Genomic DNA, 21,271 nt, shown 5'->3' with positions numbered 1-21,271 from the left:
TATTCTGGCTCTTCATCCCATGATCAGATCCCAGCTCCCTTTCACTGCTCTGAAAACTACTGCTCCCATCACAGTTCTTTGATATGTGGAAACTTGCTGACTTGGGCACATTATTTGGGGAAGGGAGATCAATCCCTTTTAAGTTCTTTGCAACCAAATGTGCTCTTGATGTGGTTGCTATAGTCTGTAGTAGGCTAAACTAGCGCTGCATTTTGTAACCACCTTTCACTGCAGAAGCTTCATACTGTACCTTCATTTCTGGTATTATAAATCATTATTCCCTAACATCACTCAGGAGAGAAGTAGGTAGATGATAAACATGGCCATAAGTTGGTTCAGTAGCAATTTCCCTTTGCAGTTTTGAAGTGTGATTTTTTTTTTTAATATATTTAACAGATCCTTGGCAGGTTGATGGGGACAGGAGACTTCTGCTTTATCCCCTGGAGCCCTGACAATTTGAGATGTTGCCTGGCTCAGCTCCTAGATGTGAGAGGAAGGAATAACTTGCACATATCCCCAGTGATTTCCTGATGTTCACTGGTGGAGAATAGACATGATTCACTCCAGAAGGTACGGCTGAGTGCTCCGAGGGATCTTTCTGCTAAGCAAGGTTGGTAGCATCAGCTCCCACAGAGCTCCCCTGAAGAGAAGCTGGTGTCAGCCTCAGCTAACTCTCAGATGCCTGACACCAAAGTGTGTAGAGTTTTGTTAGAAGCTGACTGAAAATGTGGTGCTGTTATTATCTGACACTGGCTGAAACAAAAGCCAAATGTTGATGAATGTCTGATCCTAAAAGTAAACAGTTTGATTTTTTTTTTTTTCTTCTTTGCAAGTCAGGGGCCCTCTAGGGTTTTATCTCATTTTGGCAATCTCCCGCACATTTTGGGGCCTGGAGCATGGTTTTAATTGTTACATCACAAAAGTTGCCAAATAATGTTGAATGCTCCTTAAAAACTCTCTCAATTTTATGGAACTTCTCAACAGCTTGACTAATACAATAATTACTGGAACTCGGCTATGTTGCCTAGTGGCAAATGGAATTTTTTCATAATGATCCTGTCTGTCGTTAATAACAGGATTTGTTCTTTCTCTCAGCGGGAGAGAGGCCAGAAAGCCATGGTATCTGTCTTTTTTAATGACAGCCAACAGCAAACGGATAAAATAATCAATTACATCTACACATAGGTAGATAAAGTATAATTTATCATGTCAAAAACAAAAATGTTTTTAATTGGGCTGTTAATCATTTTGTAATTTTAACTGAAGAGATGGGGGCTCCACTTTGTGCTCAGACATCACTAGTATTTCATACAGCATTAGCTGATCTTATTATAGCTTTAATAATAGTATTTATTACTAACTGCCAAAATATATAATGTGATTTCTGCTCTCATTAGCTGAAGCCTTTGCAGTGATAAAGGGGTGCCCTTTTAGTTTTCTCCTTCTAGAAAGACCCAGAAAAAAGGGAGAGTGAAGGGTGTTCAGGTGACTTATCAACTGTTCAGATTTTCCTAGCATATGCTGATCTTTCTGTTTGATTAGGAGTACTAGTTTGTAGTACATGTTACCGAAATGATTTTTAACAGCAAAGCACATAAGCAGATTAGTATAACACAGCAAAGATTGGAAGTTGGGAGTTTTGATTTCTAGCCACACCTGTGTTGTTTTGTGGGAAGCTGGGCATTTAATCCCTGCTAACTTGTTCTCCCTGTCTGTAATGTAGGTATTAGATAGCTACCTCATCAGGCAGCTGTAAAGTGTGTGAGTGTGACTCCTGAATATTTGTGATAAAGATGGCAAACATCTGGATGGATGGCTGCAATAACAGCCTCTCTGACAGCTAGCTCTTTTAGGAAAAAAAAACCTGGAGGTTTATGGCTGGACCTAAATCTTCCCCATATTATAACTGAAAATGCCTGCTTCATTTCAGGATCAATGAGGAATCATCTAGCAGTAAAATCTCACAGCACTGGGGTACTTTAGCTGTCTGCTCTTTTGCTATTACTCGTATCAATGCTATGAGCAGATACCCTGTGTGGGACCAGATCTCTATTTTACTTAAAAATTCTACATTAAAAAAACATCAGACATGCCAGAAAAAGAGATGTTGTGATTCTTAAGCACCCCTTTGCTTCAGATACACTGGAATTATGTCCCTGCCCCTTTGCAGAGGCAAATTAATCTTCATTCCACTTAACTTGGTTTCCTTCTGGAAAGTTCTACCTATCTTTAGTCAAGAGCCAGCCTCTAGAGTACCTGTCTGGGAGTAGAACATGTGCTTAGCATTGTTTGGCAAGGGCAGATTTGACTTTCACTGATTTTGGCTATAGGTTTAATTTTACATGGGTAGCATCTCCTGGTGATGCATGTTACAGAGAGGGGCAGGACCGACCTCCCTGTAACTGGATCCTTCCCAGGAGTGGAGGAAATTTAGTGGCTTGAGTGGCGTTTTTACAGGTCTAATGGCAGGATTGAGGCTGTATTCATAGTGGGAAACAGGGAGGAGAGGCTCTGGGGCTGGCTTGTCCAAGCATAAATAAATTGAAGGTGCACAAACATTCAAAAAATTCCCAGAGAGTCACATTGCACAACTTAATGGGCCTGGTGCCTTCACCTGTGCCAATTTTATGTGACTCTTAACTCTGGCGCGAAATAAAAACGAGACTTGCTCTAATGACATCAACAGCCTGCGGTGAAGAAAATACGCTGCTACTTTGATACAGATCCCCTTTTAAGAAGGACACAGTAGACAGCCAAGGCTTTTTTTCCCATCTGTTAGGTCAATGTCACAATTCCCTGCTCAGAAGAGTGCTCTGAGCAACACCCCTCTGCTTTCAACATGGCACTAAATGATTTTTAATAAGAATATGGTTTTCTGCTGCCCCTGGTTTTGCCACCTTGATTTTTACTCTCCTTCTCCATTACATGAAAGGTTGGAAAAGTGGGTCATGAATTGGCTGGGGGAGGGGAGCAAATAGCATGGAGAGGGTGTTAAAAGAACCAGCTGTTCTGTGTGAAGTATCTGCTTTCTAATTGCTTCTGTTGGAATTTAGGGGGAAAAGGCACTGGCTACACTTAATTAATAAGGCAGGACTCACATAAATTCCAGCTGTGAGCACAGGACTGGTCTTTAAAGCATAAGCTCAGGAGGTGGGGTAGAGAGTTTGATTTCCTTGAACTAAATCCCATCACATGCTGCTGTTGGTGTGTGTGTCCACTTAAGCCTTTTGGTTGGTCTGTCTGAACCAGACATGAGGTATCTGTTGCTGTCCACGTGCTCTCTACCCCAAGAAAAATGACCTGTCCTGAGAAATCAAAGGTGTGAGGCTGTGTTTCAAGCTAGGGTGAAACCGCTGTGTTTTCACTTGAGTTTGGAATCCCTAAAAAGTGGGGATATTTGGATCAAAGGGTTTTATTCAGACTTAACAGAAGCATGGGCTTTTGCGGCAGGACCCAGATATAGTTTTGCCCCTTGGTCCTCTTTTCTGCCTTTTTCCAGAGGGTTTAGACTTGGCATCCTGTCAACATCTCCCTTTCATCTGAGCTCTGCCTCAAGACCTTTGCTGCAAGGGTAGCACTGGTGGAGTGGTTGTGCAGCTGATGCCCCCAGACCATGTCAAAAGGCCATTTTCCAGTGATCCTGGAAGAACAATGAAATTTATTTTTTTTTAGAAGGACTGAAAAAACTATTAGGAGTTTACCTGAGTTCTAGACAGTGCCCCTACAACCTACATGAAAATGTAAATGCCAGTGTTTCCCTGCATGGTCCTGCTTCAGGTCTCGCTGCCATAGGATGTCCCTGATCACCACTGCAAGGTCTCCCTATTCAGAGCACAGCAGTACTGGGAGCTCTGCTGAGACCAAAGTCATCTTCCACTTCCCATGGGATGGCATCTCTGGTTTTCAAAGCTTGTTGTTTAAGTGTGTTGTGCTAGGAAACAGTGGAATCAGAAAAAAAAAAAAGTTGGATGGGATATTCCCATGTAGTTAAAAGACTGTTTATCCTCACTAGCTGTGGAGGGAAATGAGCTTCCTGCTTAAGGTGAGGAGTCATTTGCTGGATGGAAACCTTTGTGTCCCAGCTGGCCTACTCCTTTTGGTGCCACTGCTCAGGGCAGGTCTCTTCCAGTGTGACCGGTCTCTCTCCCAGGCCCTCTCCTTTCCTGGCACCATGCTCCTGCCTTGCATCAGTCCTGACGCTCCTCAGATGAGTGTTAGGGTCAGCACAAGGGAGGGGACATGGCCATATAGCTGCAAATAGGTTGGGAAAGGAGGACTGCTCATTTTGGCACAGTGCGCCCAGTTGTTTGTTCTCACCGCACCCTTCCTCCCCAGGCTGGAGCTGAGCAAGTCTGCCTTTTCATGTCTCCTTTCCCCTCTTGCTGCTTGGCATCACCCACCACCTTCCATGAACTCTGAAAATGCAAGAACCCTTCAGATTTCTGGTCAGAGGCCTTTATTTTTTTGAAAGGTGAAATAATCCAAGGCTTAAGTATCCAGGAGGATTTTTGTATTTCAGTGCTCCTTATTTCAATGACAGCTAGGCCTGATGTGGCACTAAACATACAGATATATCAATAGCCCCAGTCTCTTGAGGTTGTTGTGTGGAGCTGGACTTCCCACCCAGAGAGAAAAACAATTCTTGGGTGTTACAGCATGTTGCCAAGCAAGCAAGGTGGGGCCTCACTTTGCAAAGCTCTAAAAACAGCAGTTCTTTGTCTCCTCAATTTCTTTTCACCCTGAACATGTTGCTATTTTCAAAGGTTGATTTCAAAGTGCTGATTCACAGCCACCAGCCGTATTGTTTTAGGTGAAGAGATTAGGGCTGAGAATGTTGTGGTTTTGTAGTGAAAAGACTTCATTGGGAATAGCAGCATATTTGACATGAGACTGTTATTTATGCTCAAAGAACCATCTCATTTAAGCATGAGAAGTCTTTTTTTTCTTCTTTTCAAGTATAGATCAGTCATGTATGAAGACAAACTCCCACTCAGCCTCCCTTTGCCCCTAATACTTCTATTTAATTATTCTGCTCATTATTTTATGATTTTGTCCTTGACTGGAACATTTCTCTCTTGTTCTTCCTTACATGCACCATTAAAGAAGAAAAGAACTTATATTTAAAGCTCAAGCCTTGTGTATCTCTTATGCCATAAATAATGTTTTATACAGATTCTAAGATTATTAAATCCTCCTACTTACCCTCCCTCTTATTTTTACAGCTCATCTGATTAGAGGGGGGACATACTCTTTTGAAACTTGTCTTAACTATTTGTTTCACTTTTGCAAGCAGACATGAGAAGACAGGATCTGGCTATATGCAAGGCTGATCGGAAGACTTGCCATAGGAATGCAAGCATGCCTGCAAGAGAGCTGATTGTTGGCATGGAAAAAAAACTCCAGAGGAAACCCTGTAATTCTGAGATGTAATTCTGAGCCTTTCTAAATACAGGCAAGTCTACAGCTGGAATTGAAATCTATCTGGGGAGAGAAATGCATTCAAAATATAACTGGGGGGGGGGAGGCAGGGGTGCTGGCAGGCACATAATCAGTGAAGGGAAAGCTTTGGTGCAGGGATATAGTTGTGCTCAGGTAGTAACTTATTTTGGACAGCAGTAGGAACTAAGCCACTGAGCTCTGTGCATTGCCTCCCCACAACTATGTTATCTGGCTCCTTTTGATACCAAGGCCAGGCTGCTGAAGCTCAACTTTTTCCTACACATGCAGCCAAACCAACGGCCACAGCTTGCAGAGATCCTGAGACTACAGCACAGAGGTGCTCTTCACTCTGTTTGATTAAATCTGCTTAGCTCAGACAGTACCTTAGGGTTAGTCAGGCCTTGCTAGTATTACAAACCATGAAGCTGAGCGGGGAGAGGAAAAATACCCCTGCTAGAGACCAGGCTAGCGAAAAGTGCTGAAAAGGCTTACAGTAGACAGCCTACACAACAAAACTATCTCCTTCAATTAGTCCATGTTCATCAATGAGGCAAATGTGTCTGCCTCCTGGGCCAGACAGGGTAGTGTTTTAATAATAGGCATAAATCTATTGTGCTTTTCTCCTTGTGACCTAGTGTATTCTGTCAGGACAATGCATACCCCAGAGAAGGGAGTAGAATTTATGTGTACAATAAAACAATAGAGCTTCAGTGATATCAGCTGTTTGACGAACTTTAATATACATTTGCTATAAAACAGGCAGCAATTACCAGAATGTGATACCCAAATAAAAGTCCATGATCCATTTGTGTGACAGATCTTCAATTTACTCACATTCATGTGAAAGAGACACATAAAAATTATACCCATGCTTAAAAACACTTAGAAGCAGTCTTTAAGACCCCACAGTTGCAAGTGATACTGCAGTACTTAGCTAATACTCATGTTTCGATGGCTTTGCCTTCATGATTCTTCCAGTGGTTCCTTTATATTTTCTGGTATTTTGCCAAACACCTGTGAATCAGTGCACAACAAATATTCCTGCCATTTAATTTAGCCTTGCACAGAAAGGCTATATTAGGCCTGATGCAGACCTAATCCCAAACCTCTAAAGAGGTTTAAGGCACTCTTGTTTCACCTAATCCTGAAACCTAAACCAGAATCATTGAAAACCTCCATAACACCACAGGAATGGGCAAATAAAGGGTTTCCACTATGAAATTATTAGAAGGACACAGTGTATCTTTTGGATTTGAGACCTAAGGTTTTACCTGAGGAGCTTGGACTGTCCACAATAAAAGTGTTTATTTTGAAGACAGGAGGTTGAAAGGTTTATTTGACTACAGGGCAGGCTTTACCCCTCCCACCCAAAAAAAGAAGGGTGATCCCCTAGAAAAGTGAAAAATGGGGAGGGGATGAACAAGTAACAAGGCAGGGGTAGCCCAGCAAAGCAGCTAAAGAAAATGAAGCACAGGTTCCTGTTTAAGCCTCAGTCAGGGAGCACTGTGAGAAAAAGCAAGAGCATAGCCCTTGGTGCAAAACTGGGCTCCTGGCTGCTGAAACTCACAGCAAACATGTAAGGAAAGAGTTATTTGTGATATAATAACATTGCTGCTGTTCAAAATGGAGAATGTGCTCTCTTGAGATCTCTTACTGATGGGAGATAACACGTAAAAATGTGCACTGTACTGGAACTTTCAATTACAAATTGCATCCAACTATAATAAATTTGATCTTGCATTAATTCATGTTAAATTAATTGGATTCTGTCATTCCTGAATTCTGGTAACCACCTTATCTTGCCATATAACTCATTATCTTTGTGTCATGAAAGGGGTATTGAAATTTCAAGGCGACTGTAGGGAATATTAATTGTACCATAGTTTAATAAACATTTAGCTCCTAACAAATTATAGACCTGGCAGTATACTGCACATGTGGTTTCGTTATGCATAGCATTTTATAGCAATGAACTGCTGTTCTAAATCCCTTAAATCATTTCAGCAAAACATGTAGGGCAATACAGGGCTATATTTGTGCATTATACAATACTGAAGGTATTTATCTGGTCTTAGGCCATTCCTGATAATGAACCTCCACAGTGTACTGCATTTTCATATCCACTGAATGCCATTTAAGAGCCCTTTAGAGCAAAGATTTAAGACTCAGCATTCCTACTGGTGAGAGGTTTGACATAATTTGCACAGAAAAAAAAAACCCGAGATTTACCTTCACAATCTCACAAATAGAAATGGAACAGCATAGAACTTATTTAACAGCATTGTGGTACTCTAGGTGTAATTTACCTTGAAAGACTCTGGCTCCATAGACAAAAATGGTAGAAAAACCAAAAAGCATTAGTTCTATGAGGTACCAGTCGTTCCAGATGGAATTATAGCAGTATAGCCTTCTGAAAAGCTACATAAATGACAAAACTTTTATCTCCTAGCCAGGTGACACAAGCAAAACATGGTTTATTTGCTTTCCTTAAGCAAGGCTTGGTGTAGCTAGAGAGCAACAGGGGGCTCTTAACAGGGGAAGACGACACCTTTCTGCAGTGCTGTCAGTGTACATGCCTGCACTGGGCTTGCCCTCACCTGTCTGAGGAGGGTGGATGGGTATGTCAGCAGAGTACAATTCCCATCCATGCTGCAGCATTTTTATTCTAGTAGCAACAATACATACTGGGTGATTTAGTGCAGTTATGATACCTAACCATTAACTGCCATTTGGACCCATGTCAGGAGGCAACTTTCTTACCTAAACAAGTTCGCTTGCAGGACAGCATTTGGAAAACTAAGCCCTGCTTTGTCACACTGGTAAATTCAAGTGTATTTATCCCAGAACAAGTCCAGATTAGCACTGGTTGCCAGAAGAGGCAATTGAACTCAGGAACACGGTAATCCTGGGCTCAGCAGTGTAAGAGAGCCTGAAACAGCCAAAGCACAGTGCAGACCCGGCCAAGGCCTTCCCCGCTGGTTCGGCCACTGCTCACGGTGCGCAGCTCTCAGCTCCTTCATACATCCAGTTCTCGTGTCTGCCTGTACAGAGCAGCGACACGTTTCAAACTCTTTGCCCCCGGGTTACACAGCGGGAAGCCCTTCTCCGCCCCAGGCCCGCAGAGGGGCTGCTCCCCGGCCGCTACCAGCGCCATGAGCCGCCCGTACAGGCCACATGCTCCGCGGTTACCGGGCAGCGCCGGGCGCGGACAGCGCATGCGCGCTTCCCCGTGACGTCAGAAGCTGCTTGCTGGCATCACGCTGGTGCTCGGCGCTCCTCTGTGTGTGCCTGGTTCCCTCTTAGGTACGGCGAAGGATCGCCAATTAATCGCTGTCACACTTCCTCCCCCGGCAGGCGGAGCGGCGCTCGGTGAGAGGGGCGGGGGGAGAGGGGCGGGTGGAAGGCCCCGCACAGCCCAGCTGCCATGGGGGGGTTCGGGCTCGGCAGAGGAGGAGCCGCGAGCAACACCCGGAGGTGTCGGCGGCTCTGCCCGGAGCCCACCCCTGTCACCCGCACAGCACTGCGGGGAAGGGGAAAGAGCGGGGGACGGGAGGGGCTTATGTGCGCGTGCGCGGTGGCGTCGCCGTGGCAACGGCGGAGCGGCGGGGCTGGGCCTCGGCCTGCCGCGTGCGGGGCGCGCGCCTTGGAGACCGTTACTGCCCGCCCGCCTCGCGCCTCCTCACACAGGCGGCAGCGGCCGCGCTCGGCCGGCTCCGCCGTGGGTGCCCTGCGGTCACCGGCACCGAACGGGCAGAGGAGCGTGTCGGTGGGAAGGCTCCCGAGACGGGACGAATGCTTGAGGGAGATGCAGCATCGGCGGCTAACGTGAGGCTTCTGCTAGAGAAAAGTAACACTTTGATTCAAATCTGCACCTATTTTATTGTGGTTAAGCCACTCTGAAGCGGTTTGCCTGGAGAGGCTCCATGCAAGGTCTCCTGTGGCAGCTGTAGCGCTAATGCCTGGTGCTTTGAGTTCAGAATACACCCCATCAAATATTTAATATCAGTGAGCCATAAATACCAAACCTAGTTGTAATGGAGCTTATAATTCTAATGTATTGAATTTTACAATTCTTCCATAATCCGGTGCTTTACTTTTATGACCAACAGAAATGAGTGTTTTCAAGGTATTTAAAAGTAACCGATAGTGAGCAAGCTTACGCAAACATTGCTTGAGCAGATCGAGGGGAGGCAGAGAACTGCATCTGCTGAACCCAGTTCTACCCATGGAAAGCACGGCCTCAGCTGGCTTGTTGCTTCTCTGTGCCTCCTGCCGCCATCTGCAAAGTTGTAGTGGTAGTCCTCAGGAAGGCTTTAAAGTGCTTGTGTACCTTTCTGTTGAAAGTATTTAAAAAAGTAAAACATGCATATTGTTAATAATGCATATAGTAATAGGAAAAACAATATTGTATGTATCATCTGGATAGAGCTCTGATCAACCTGGTCTGGTCTCATAGCTGACCCTGCTGTGAGGTGGATATTGACCTACAGACCTCCTGAGGCCCCCTCCATCCAGAGTCATTCTGTAACTGCGTAATTAATACACCATAATTTCATAATGCAAACTTCAGATATAGCTTACAGCAGTCTACAAAACTAGTCTCATTTCAACAGATGACTCCAATCCCTAGAGTTTTACTTTTGATTACTATAAGAAAGTGAAGGAAATATTGATTTAATGAATTTTGCATAGATTGTTTAACTGATGGGGAAAGAAAAAGATCAAGACCACTCCTGTCTTCACGCAACACACACCCGGATGTGATGCTCCTCATTCAGGAGCGGCAGCACCGGTGTTTTCAGTTTTCAGGGAGTGGGGTTTTGTTTTTGCTCCCTCTACTGGCATTCTGATCCTGCAGCGAAGTATTGCACAGTTACCGAGTATGTGAAACATAGTCTATGGTACAGATATTTCCTACATGGGCACTTTGTTTGCTATGTAGCATTTTATAGATCTAGCCGATGTTCTGAATGTAATCTTGCAGTGTTTGGATGATACCTGCATCCTGATATACATTTGTATTCTTTCACTATTTTTTTCTCAATAGTACTGGTTGTTTGAGATGAAGAAAATGCCTTATACAGCTCCTTTATATTTAACTTTACAGTATAAAATAATCTAATGGCTAGATTCAGTAGCTTCATTTTGAAATGAACAAGGTATAAAAACATGCACAGTGTGCTCGGTTAAAAACAGAACATGAGAGCTGGAAATCCGTATTTAGATTTTACTCTTCTCTGGGAGCTGTTTTGAAGAGCACTTCTCCATGCTTTCAGCGCACTCTCTTTGTGACCTGTCATTCTTCCAAAGCTCCTTCCACCGGCCCCCAATTTTAGTAGCATTTCTGTGAGGCTTCTAGGGAAGGCTTCATGACCGTGAAGCATTTCACTAACAATTTGTCCTGTCTGCATAAGTTATACGGAGTACAAAGGACATCTTATTTATTTTTAACAAAATTACTACATTTTAAAGAAAATACTGGAGTAACTTCTTGTTTTTTAATGATTCCCAGTAACATCTTTATTGATTTACAGGTAAACTAGTTTTTTCTTCTTGTAAGAATGTCCTGTGATCATGAAATCTAATTCTGTTTGTTCTGGCATGGATGTGTCATTATCAGTTATAAAGATTCTGCAGATGGAAATTTTGTTGGTGCATGCACAGGAATAGGTGCCAGTTTCTAACATCAGATAGTCTGGGTTTGGTTAATTGGTCCACAGACTTATTTTACAATATTAGAATTACACTATTAGAATTGTAACATACCAGGCAGTGGATCTATTGACTAAGTACATTACGCCTTTGCTGATCCCGTTGACCACTTTAGAATGTCGTGAGTTTCTTTTTGCAAAGAAAGGCAAACTCCTGACCTGTACATGTTCTTACATTTTAAATATACAAGTGTTTTGGCAATCATATAATATATTGGACTATATTATATTTTATGTTTGCATACCTTTTTGTTTTGAGTACTGTTTCTTGGCAGGCTCAGCCATAACAACATACTACTTCATTGGAACAGTTAGAACTGTAAACCAGTTGTCGCTAATTAGTTTATATGGGAGATTCAATGCTGAATATTCTGTTTTGCCAAAATTGCGTTTATGAAGCACTGTCTTCATTGTGGAAAATTGCTACTTGGACTATGCTTCTATAATAAATTGTTTTGTTGTAGCTACTTTGGATTATAGATCTGATTTTAGTCAGTGAGATTTCTGGGATTGTGAAGACAAAGTAATGATTAAAATAAAAGGTTGAGCTTTCCTTTTTGGACACCTCTTATGAGTTATAGTGCTGATACATTACTTTTGCATGGGCTTCAGATATATTTGGTAGTACAAATGAAGGTTTCAAATTAGTAATAACTTAAAAACTACCTTAGCTACTGGTTTGGTTTTGGTTTTTGGTGGTTTTTTTGGGGGAGGGGTGTTTGTGTTCAGGGTTTTTTTGTTTGTTGGTTGATTTTTTTGTTGGCTTTTTTTTTGTTTTGTTTTCCCAAGTTACTGGTCTCTGTGGAGCAGTAAAAGTGATCACAAACAATGAGAAAGAAATAAATCTACAGAAAAACCTGCACTATTTTTGCCTAAGCAAGCTTACTTTTGAGGTCTGTACTGGCACAGTTGTACAATAAAAAGTGGATTTTTTTTTTCTGTTCATAAGCAATAAAAATAATTTCACAACTGTAATGAATGTACTTCCTATGATACATTTTAGTTATATGCAGGTAATGATGGCATAGCTCGTCGTTCCAAAACTGTTTCCGTAGCATTTATGGCTTGGTGTAAATGCTCATATGTCATAGGATTATTTGAAAGGACTGGAATTTTGTGACATGTCAGGTTTGCCATGTTGGGAAAAGTGGCTCATTAACAATAAGTGGTAGTTATCAAGAGTAGATTGTAGTGTTATGTTTGGGCTAGAAATATTAGATTACAAATCAACAGATTTACTTTAAAAAACAGGTATTACTGGATGTCATTTTAAAAGGCATATATTAGCCTTAAAGCTTTCCAGACCACTAAACTGAAGAATCCAGGCTATGTCATGATTCAGAAGCATTTAAGATATGAATCAGTCTCTTCTGCATCTCAAAAGTAAAAGTTATAGGGAAACCACCTTTTCTATAAATGGCTTTACCAGCATAGTTCTTTAGAATTGTAACATCATAATGTAAGCAAATTAGGAGTATTTTAGTCAGCAAATTTTCTCTTTCATGATTTATTTTTAAAGGTCAGAAGGTGACCGTTACAGTCAAAAAATAGTAATTTGTACAGGAAAACTTTCCCAGATGAGATGCAACCCTGTCCTAAACCTCTATGTTTACAGGCTGAGTTTCCCAGAGCTGCTGGGTAACTGTTGGTTATAACATAAAGCAAGGCAAGAACTATTTGGAAAGAAACCTAGACTAATACTTTGGTTTGGTTGGTTTTGTTTTAGGTTGGTTTTTTTTTCCTTTTTTAGTTATTCAATGGTTTTTCAGTAGATGCAAAATTTCTTTGATTTAAGGGAGGGAAGGAAGGATTCTGCCTTAAAACATACCAGATAGGAATCTTAGGACAGACTTTTTGCACTCGGACAGCTGGAGCAGCTGTAGATTCCCCACTGAAATGAAAATGCTACAATTCAAGATTTAGAAAGGCAAAAAGTGTGACCAGAGCATTAAATAGAAGGGTCATATGATACCAAAATTAAGCTCTGTGTTTATTATAAAGAAAATCCTAGTTGTAGAAGGGAAAAAAATGAACTTGTTCCACTGCTTTTTTCCTCAGGAGAAAACACCGTATATATCCTAGGTAATAAATCTGGTTTATGGCTCACATGAGAAAGGGTGGAGAAACTCCTATTATTTTCTTCCCAGAAATTGAAATACACATGAGCTAACATGGGAGACACTGGGATTTTCATCCAACAAATGCACAGCTGGCTTCTGCTTTTGTTATTTTTCTAAGTCTAATAATTTTTCATTTGATTAGCTGGTGGCTGACAAAACTATCACTTGCTTAGTGCTTTGTATATTTAGTAGAGTAGATGTGATGTGAAAAAGGTATTGTGATACATACCCAGAAGCATACCCCAACTTATTCAGTTGATGAGAATTTTCTACAAGCCTCTCCTTAAAATGCAAGTTTCTGTCATCAGGATTTGAGTTTGAATATCAAGAAAGTAACTTCTTGAGAACTAGAAACAGGAGAATTGTGTGAGCATTTGAGGATTTGGGGTTTTTAATTCACATTGTAGGACTGTATGATGTTCTACACATATAAATAAATTGTCGGGAATAAGTTGACACTCTTTAGTGCCAATATTGCCATGAGAAAGTGAGGAGACTATTTGGGGGAAAAGTCCTAGTTAGTTCTAGGAGGTGGGAGAAGTAGACCTGCAAACAAGATATAGAGAAGATTTTGAGTGTACACAGGGTGAGTAGTGGAGAAGACACATGGACACATAACATGGGTTGGTTTTGTTCGGCTTTTTTTTCCCCCACAAAACAATGAGATAAAGTGAGCACAGCCATAAATGTGGGAGAATAGGAGCCATTTAGGAATGTGGTTGCTCAGACCTATGTCTTTGCAGACCTCTGTAAAGCTGTGGATTCTCAATTCGAAATCAAGAGGGAGAAGGACCTATCACAAAACTTCTTTCTGTGCCTTCTGCGGAATAAAGAAAATGTATTCAAGAACCCAATATTGTGGTCTGTTTTGCATTGGCCATTAATACCAGGGGCAAAGCAGATTGGTTTCTTCTGTATTCACTCTCCTGGTGTGTAAAGTGCTGAGCTATGATGCTGCCTTTCTTATTCTGCCCAAAGCAATGCTAGTATCTTCATTAAGTCAGCAGCAGAGGAAGAAAAATGCAGTTTTGTCACACATTGGTAGGTTTCTATTATCCAAGCATTTAGTGGTATTCTCATTGTTAATATCAAAAATTCCAAATTAAATTGTCATGTTCTGGAGGCAGGAGAGAATGTAGACTGCCTGCCTCTACTTGGATATTGTGTGATGTCTTCTCTGGTTTTAATTTGTGTTAATTTATAAATGTTAGATGTTCTAACCCATGTAAAAAATTGAAGTGAAATTACCTTGAAGCTACAGGTTCATTATAAAGCTAAACCTCTACCTAGTTTCAGGGCGGTTTTATCTCCTTTTATACAGTGGCTAGCTGGGGAAGGAAGGATTTTGTAAAGATTTGTAGAATCTACATACTATGTGTCTATGTTCTGACCTAACTCCATTGCACTGACTAAATAATTGTTGGCAAGTCCGAGCTCTATAACTAGAAGGTTATGACTTTACTAAATGCCATGAGCCAATATATTTTCACAGATAAGGAAAATTACCTTAATAGAAAAATATGAGACTACTGAAGTGGTAATAGATTATCATTCTCTTTTGGTTGTATCTCTTTTCAAGACTTTCTGTCTGCTAGGATCAGAACACTTGATATATGGGACTGTTGCTTGGAACATGGAAGTGTATGAGTCTATATCAGTGATGGCTTGTTCTAACAGGATGTTGCCTGATGCAGAAGAGGTATTATCAGTGCACCCAGCTTCAGTCTGTCTCCTTTTTTCTCCATCTGCCCTGTTACAATTTGCATGTCTGGCCTGCCAGTATTTGGATGTTTGCCCTTCTGTGATGGACCTGTTTGACTTTCTGAAGCTGTAGTTAAGAGTTCTTGCACCTGCATTAGACCCTTTGGTTATTTTGTCCTCTGACATATATAATGATGCCACATTGGTTCCCAGCTGGGTGAACATGTTACTGTGTGACTAAATGGGATGGGCTGGGAGTGTGCTGGTTAGTAGAAGCCCTTGCTTGCCATGGTGGCACATGCTTTTCCTGCAGCACAGCACCGTGGCCTTTCTTTTGCACTCTGATCCCTTTCTCCATCCAGGTGCAGAGGGCTCTCCACCTGACTTGCGTAAGTTTCAGAGAGCAAGGGAGCCCATAGTGCTGTACCAGATAAACAGGTGGTATGCAGCCTTAACTGCACAAAGGTCTCTAGCCTGGTACTGTTACACAGCGTTTACGCTCTTTGCATGAGATTTGCCATGTCTGCTCTTGAGAACAGTTTGACCTTATCAAACAAGGCTCTCAAATTTGAGAGTAATTTGGAGCGTGTGAAACATTCGGGAGTTTTTACTTTTTACTTTTTCTTTTCTCCTTTTTTTCCCTCTAGTTGTGTGTTTAGGCCCCCCACCTTTCACTTCAACAATTGAGGGTGTTGGTTACTTCCTCCTGTGTTTGTGTAAGAAAAACTTTTTATAGTCCGTTTTTCCAGTTGGAGTATGTACTTCCTCCATTGCAGCTTAACACATCATTCTTCCCACTCCCTCCCAGCCACTGAACCTAATGGAAGACCTTTGGGGTTTTTTTTACTTAAAATAAAAATGGAGCTGTGGGGTTGGGAACAGTCATTATTCTTGCTTTGAAATGCCTTCTTTGACAAGTTGCGTTTTGCTGTTGGTGAAGGAGAAGCACGTAAGGAAGCAAAGAATAATCGTCTGCATTTAGTTTATAGGACATTTAGTTTGTACTGGCCATTTCCAGCTCAGTTTTTGTTCAGCTGAAAACCTACCTAGAAAAAACAAAAGTTTGTCAGAAACATGAATGGGCCACATTCTATTAAAAAATAAGATAATGTCAAACGTGAAGAATTTTTCAGTGTTGTCCATCCTGACTTCTGCAAGGACCACAGCTGAGGTGAACGCAGTCTAGGAGCCCAGCTCCTTCAGTGGAGGAGCGTGTGCAGACATGGCCACTGTGGACTTGCTTCAGATCTTGAATATTTTTAGTCTGTATATAAGCTTTTATTTTTCCCAAGTGAATAGTTTTAAGGTGACATGTTAACTTTAAGGCAGTTAAGGCAGGAATTCACACTTCTCTTTTCTCATACACTAGCTCTACTGTAAGCTTGCAGAAAAAAAGTGGATCTGAGGGTTTCAGATCTGAATTGTGACACTGGCTCTAAGAATCCTCATGCCTTAAATCTCTTGTCTTGCCACGGGATGATTAAGGTCCTGACAGGTCATTTTTTAGTTCCTTTTGTATTCTATGATTACCCAGTGAAAATAACATTTTAAAGGCACTTGCTTATTTTATTGCTCCACTACTAAATAATTGAGATCAGCACTTAGAGTTTAATTATAGTGATTTTATACCATGAGTGTTCTTTAGTGCCTGATAGTGTAATTGGGCATTTTTATAATAACCCCTTATTTTAAAAAAATTTTGAAATTTGTGCCTTCCTGCTTGTGCCCATTAAATGTGGTTATCGTTATCTAGTGACGACGTGTGTTCTTCCTAACTAGGATTCCCTTCTCTTTCATGCTGATACTATCTCCATGCTAGATTATTCCTGTCCCTAGCAGCACCTCGGGGCAGGAGTGGGAAGTAAATGTGTCCCATATGTCTGCTTTAGACAGCAGGTTTGGGTGTGGGGAGATGGGAAAGAAGAGACAATGGGGTGGAGCAACAATGGGGTCTTCGTGCCTAATTCTTCCTCACTGTCATATAAGTAGGGCAAGCTGAGGGGGAGCAAGGCCATGGCTTTTTTGTACTGTCAAGGTAGTTAGGAGTAAAGTGGAAGTACATTGCATTCAGGTCAGGGTGAAATTATTTGTTCTCCCATGTGAGAGGAAGGGAGCCAGGGAGGAACTGTGACTGAGTCACCCACTCTTGCTGGAGCGCCTCCTGGGGTGGTGCCACTACATGCAGCCCAATACAAGACTGAGCCTGAAGGCTTGAACGAGCCGATTGCAAATATTTTACAGAAGTCTTATTTTCTGGTAATTACTTTAATATGATTCAGTGTTTTCTCTTTTGTCTGATCTTGTTGGTGAGCCTTCATACCTGATCCTTCCCCTGCTGTTGTTGGAGCAGGGCAAGCATTCCCACACCATCTGTGCTGTTCCTGCTGTTTTCCCTCTTGGTTTCAGTGGCTGTAAGTGCATTTTGAAGTATTGTCACTGTTGAGTACAGCAGACTGAGAATGTGTCCTTACAGAAAAATGGCTGATCCTGGCCCTGATCTTGTGAACCCTTTGAAACTACTAAACTGATTCACATTAGTGGGGATAGGGCAGTTTGCAAAACTGGGGTCCAGGTACTGTTTGCCAGTTCACATTTGTAGTGATTCCTGAAATTAGAGCTCCTGTGGAAACCTGGAACTTTGTTTCTTAGGCGAGTGTTGTGTATGAACTGAGTCCAGAGCACCCATTGCTCAACAGATCTATGAAGAATGGGCAGGATTTAGGTTACAGTGGGTCACTGACACTATTTACTAGAGACTAGTAATAACAGTGAACAGACTCATTCCTTTCCCAGATCTCTAGGGTTTTAAAAATCCAGCAGAACCAGCAAAATACGTGAAGCCCAGCCACTGAAATCCAGCCAAGTTTTGTAAAGATTACAATGGTAGCTTCAGTTAAATATAAATTGTAAACTTTAAATGTACAATTTATTTAAAAGGATTTATTTTGCCAAACCATAAATTGTACCACTAACTAAACCAAGAAATAGCAGATTAAGAAATCTGAGTTTATACGGTTTAGAAAAAACCTTTCAGATATTTTTAATGCTTTTGTTTAACCATGTGATTCGTATTTAATCCCGGTTAGACCAAAGTCATACATACATATCATTGTAGCAGACTGTACATTTCTCATAAGCAATTGACTGGTCTGTGTTATCATATATGTTCAATACAGATGGCGGAGGGAGGTGTAAAGTGCAACTCACTTGCATAATCTTTTGCATGTAGTAGCAAAAAAAATCTGTCTCATACCTACAAGAAATACATAGGAGCTCATAATTCATATTATCTCATAAAACTCAGAAGAGCATTCAGAGACTACAAATGCAGGTAATTTATGTATAAAACCTCATCCATGAAGAATTTATTGCCATAGCAGGTATAATGTACTTTGGCACAGACTTATTACCTGAAACTAGTACTTGCAAATTTGAAAAGGGAACATACCAAAGACCTTGCAGGTTAAGCTATAATCTGGTTTTATACAAAACACATTATTGTGAAGACTTTTGTGTTTGAGAGAGCTGAAGCCAGTTGCTAAGTTAATGTTCAATGGCTACTGCAGATGTGTGCAAATATCTTCTCTATGTGAGTAGTCTCTTTAAAATCAGTGTCAGTTTAGTGGTGCTACCTTTGTGTAATTATTGATGTATGTAAGTACTTTGGACCTTAGTGGAAACTGAGGAAGCTGCAGAAGCTTTTATATAAAACATTCTGATGTGTAGTATCTAAGAATTAGTATCTGCTTTGCAGAGGTAGTTCGCTAGCAGCTTCATGAAATCCAGATCTCATTTCCTCCTGCAAGGACTGCACTGGGAACATGGGGCCTTATCTTTCTCTCCACACTTGGACAAACTGCCTGATTAGGGCCATGGGATCCATCCATCTTGTTGCCATTTCAAGACAGGCATTTCTGGGTGACCAGAGGGAGAGGTGGCTCTTGTGTCCTGGGAGATTCATGCTGCTAGACTTTGGTATGTGATGGCATAAGCAAGGCTATGGCAGGGCTGTGGTTACATTGCAGAGAAGTTGTGCACAGTCTTCGGGAGATTTCAGTTCTGTCTCCTCAGTACTTGGGTGGCTCATGCAGCTGGAAGAAAGATGCATTTCCTTTTGTTCTTCCTGCAGGGGTCTGATTTCTTGTTTTCTTTTGAGATTATATTATGCACATATGCTTTTTTAATTGTTGCCTCTTTTGACCCACTTTTACTTCCATGAACGTTAATGACACGAAATGAAGGCAACCCATTGCCACTCCCAACATTTCTTCATAATACAAAATAGCCTTAAAATGGGGAAGGTTCTCATTTACCGTAAAATGTACCACTTAAATGCATGTAGCTGGGAATGGAAAGAAACAGCTGCTGGCATGATGTATTAGAGGGATTTTGGGCCAGGACAACAGGAGAAGCTACAGGGCTTATTGCTGTAAAAATGGACCAGAGCTCTCAAGCATTGATGTAGAACAGACAGGACCTTTAAAATTCTTCCTCAAAAGATACGCATTGGTATAGGGAAGCAGTTTGCTAGGCTTGGATGGACAGAGAACATTATCAATTCTTCTGGGATTTTAACTAGTAATTCCAGGAAGTTTAGGAGTTTCAGGAAGTGCTATTAAAATATTATGCTATTTCTTCCGGATATAGATCCTTGGACAGTACACTTACAGTTATGCCTTTTCTATTGGCTTGCCCTGCAGCAGAAATCCTCAACCACGGAGAGCAAAGATAACTTCCTTTGCCAGGTGTATTAGCTGGAACTATATCTGTTTGCAGTAAGAAGTAACTTCTCTCTTGAGAGTGACCTGTGATTTTTGAGATCATTGAAGATTTATCTCATTGAGGATGTCATTTTGCTACTACGGAAAACCTCACTGGGCTCATATGTGAAATACTATGTTCAGTTCTCTGCTTTTCCAGATGAAGCTAGTGGAGTTAAGAGATGGTGCAGAAAATGGCAGCTGGAATGATAGAGGGAAATGGAGTAACTGTCACAGGAGGAGAAGTTGAACAGGCTGATACTGTTTAGCTTAGAAAAAGACAGATACTTATCAGTAAGATTTACAAAATCGCGAGAGTGATGAAAAAGCTGAATATGAAAGTGTTGCCCTCCAAATCCTACAATGGAAGAACCAGAGGGCACTCAGTGACTGTAGTAGGAAATCAGGTTTAAAACAAGAGAAAAAACTTTATTTTCTGAAACTTCAAATAGTGATTTTTTTTTTGCCACAGGAGTCTAGGCAATGGTATCAGCAGGTTCCAAAGGCTCCAGACAATTTCATAGACAGCAGGACTACAAATGGACAGTGAAATTATGTGCCCTGTTACATCATTAATACAGCAATTGTGCATGGAGGAGTATAGGGGGAATGAACTGCAAAAGCAGTCAAGCTTCTTCTGTCTTTTCTCTAAATAGCATCTCTAAATAGCAGGCCACAGTTGCATTCAGGATACTAGGCTAGATGGACCAGTTGTCAGACCCTGCAGGGCATTTTTTTCTGCAGTACTAGAACCTTACAATGTTTTTTGTTGAATGATTCTTGTTAGTACATTGAGTTCTCATAGGATAATCAAGAAAAAAATGGTAGCATGTGAATATTGCATTGTTGATACCTGAAATTTTAATGTATTTTAAAGTCTGATCCATTGATAGTCAAATGCCTGCCTGTTACTGTGCATGTTACTAACATGGCATTTACTTGGAAAACGTACAATTTAGAAAATGAATTTTAAGTTTGTGTGTTTGTTTTTTTTGGCAGTGAGTTTTAGTTATCTCTGAAGTGGAAAGCTATCCAGGTGCAGTGAAGCTGTTTGGTGCCATGAGTACTTTAAGCAGGATGGTATGCAGGACAAGTATGTAGGAAGCTGAGTTGGAGTAGTTTCTTCATGCTCCAGTACTGTGTGCTACTGAGATGTCTTTGTGCTTGTTCCAAGTAGGCTAAATTGAGAGAATGAGACAGAAGAAGGACTTTGGGCTGACCACACCTGCAGATCAGGGGCTCAGAATCTGGGATGTGATCTCTGTTCCAGGCTCTGGGCTTGAGTGACATCCCAGAGCTGCAATGACATCCCTGCAGGTTGGGTCATCCTCCCTGTGCACACTGTTTAGTGCAACTCCTGATCAGACCCTAAATATTTAGGCTACTGCTTCTTCTACAGTATCCAGCACTTTTATTCTTTATTTTAAAAACCTATTTAGTTACTGTTTGTTATTAACATCTGCAGCATTTAGAGGAGACCTGCAAAGAGGAAAAAAAGAAACAACCAACTCACTAATGCACTTTAATATAGGACATGAAA

The 21,271-nt window shown here is 41.3% G+C and overlaps 1 protein-coding gene across 2 annotated transcripts in view; it reads left to right on the top strand.

Moving 5' to 3' along the window:
• Nucleotides 1–8,687: 8,687 nt before the first annotated feature.
• Nucleotides 8,688–21,271, top strand: part of GNB1L (G protein subunit beta 1 like) — a 43,576-nt gene continuing 30,992 nt past the window's right edge. The window contains exon 1 of one of the 2 annotated variants that reach the window (XM_005147744.4): nucleotides 8,688–8,808. Coding sequence is in view for 1 of the 2 variants with exons in the window: in XM_034068377.1 (XP_033924268.1) it covers nucleotides 9,232–9,264 (33 nt within the window). In the remaining variant the exon portion in view is untranslated. Of the gene's footprint in view, nucleotides 8,809–9,216; nucleotides 9,265–21,271 lie in introns of those variants that run through there. The other variant, XM_034068377.1, reaches the window with a different exon arrangement.

This window comes from Melopsittacus undulatus, chromosome 12 (assembly GCF_012275295.1).
Source record: "Melopsittacus undulatus isolate bMelUnd1 chromosome 12, bMelUnd1.mat.Z, whole genome shotgun sequence".
Lineage (NCBI taxonomy): Eukaryota > Metazoa > Chordata > Aves > Psittaciformes > Psittaculidae > Melopsittacus > Melopsittacus undulatus.
The sequence above is the reverse complement of the archived record's forward strand: the minus strand, read 5'-3'. Positions and strand labels throughout refer to the sequence as shown.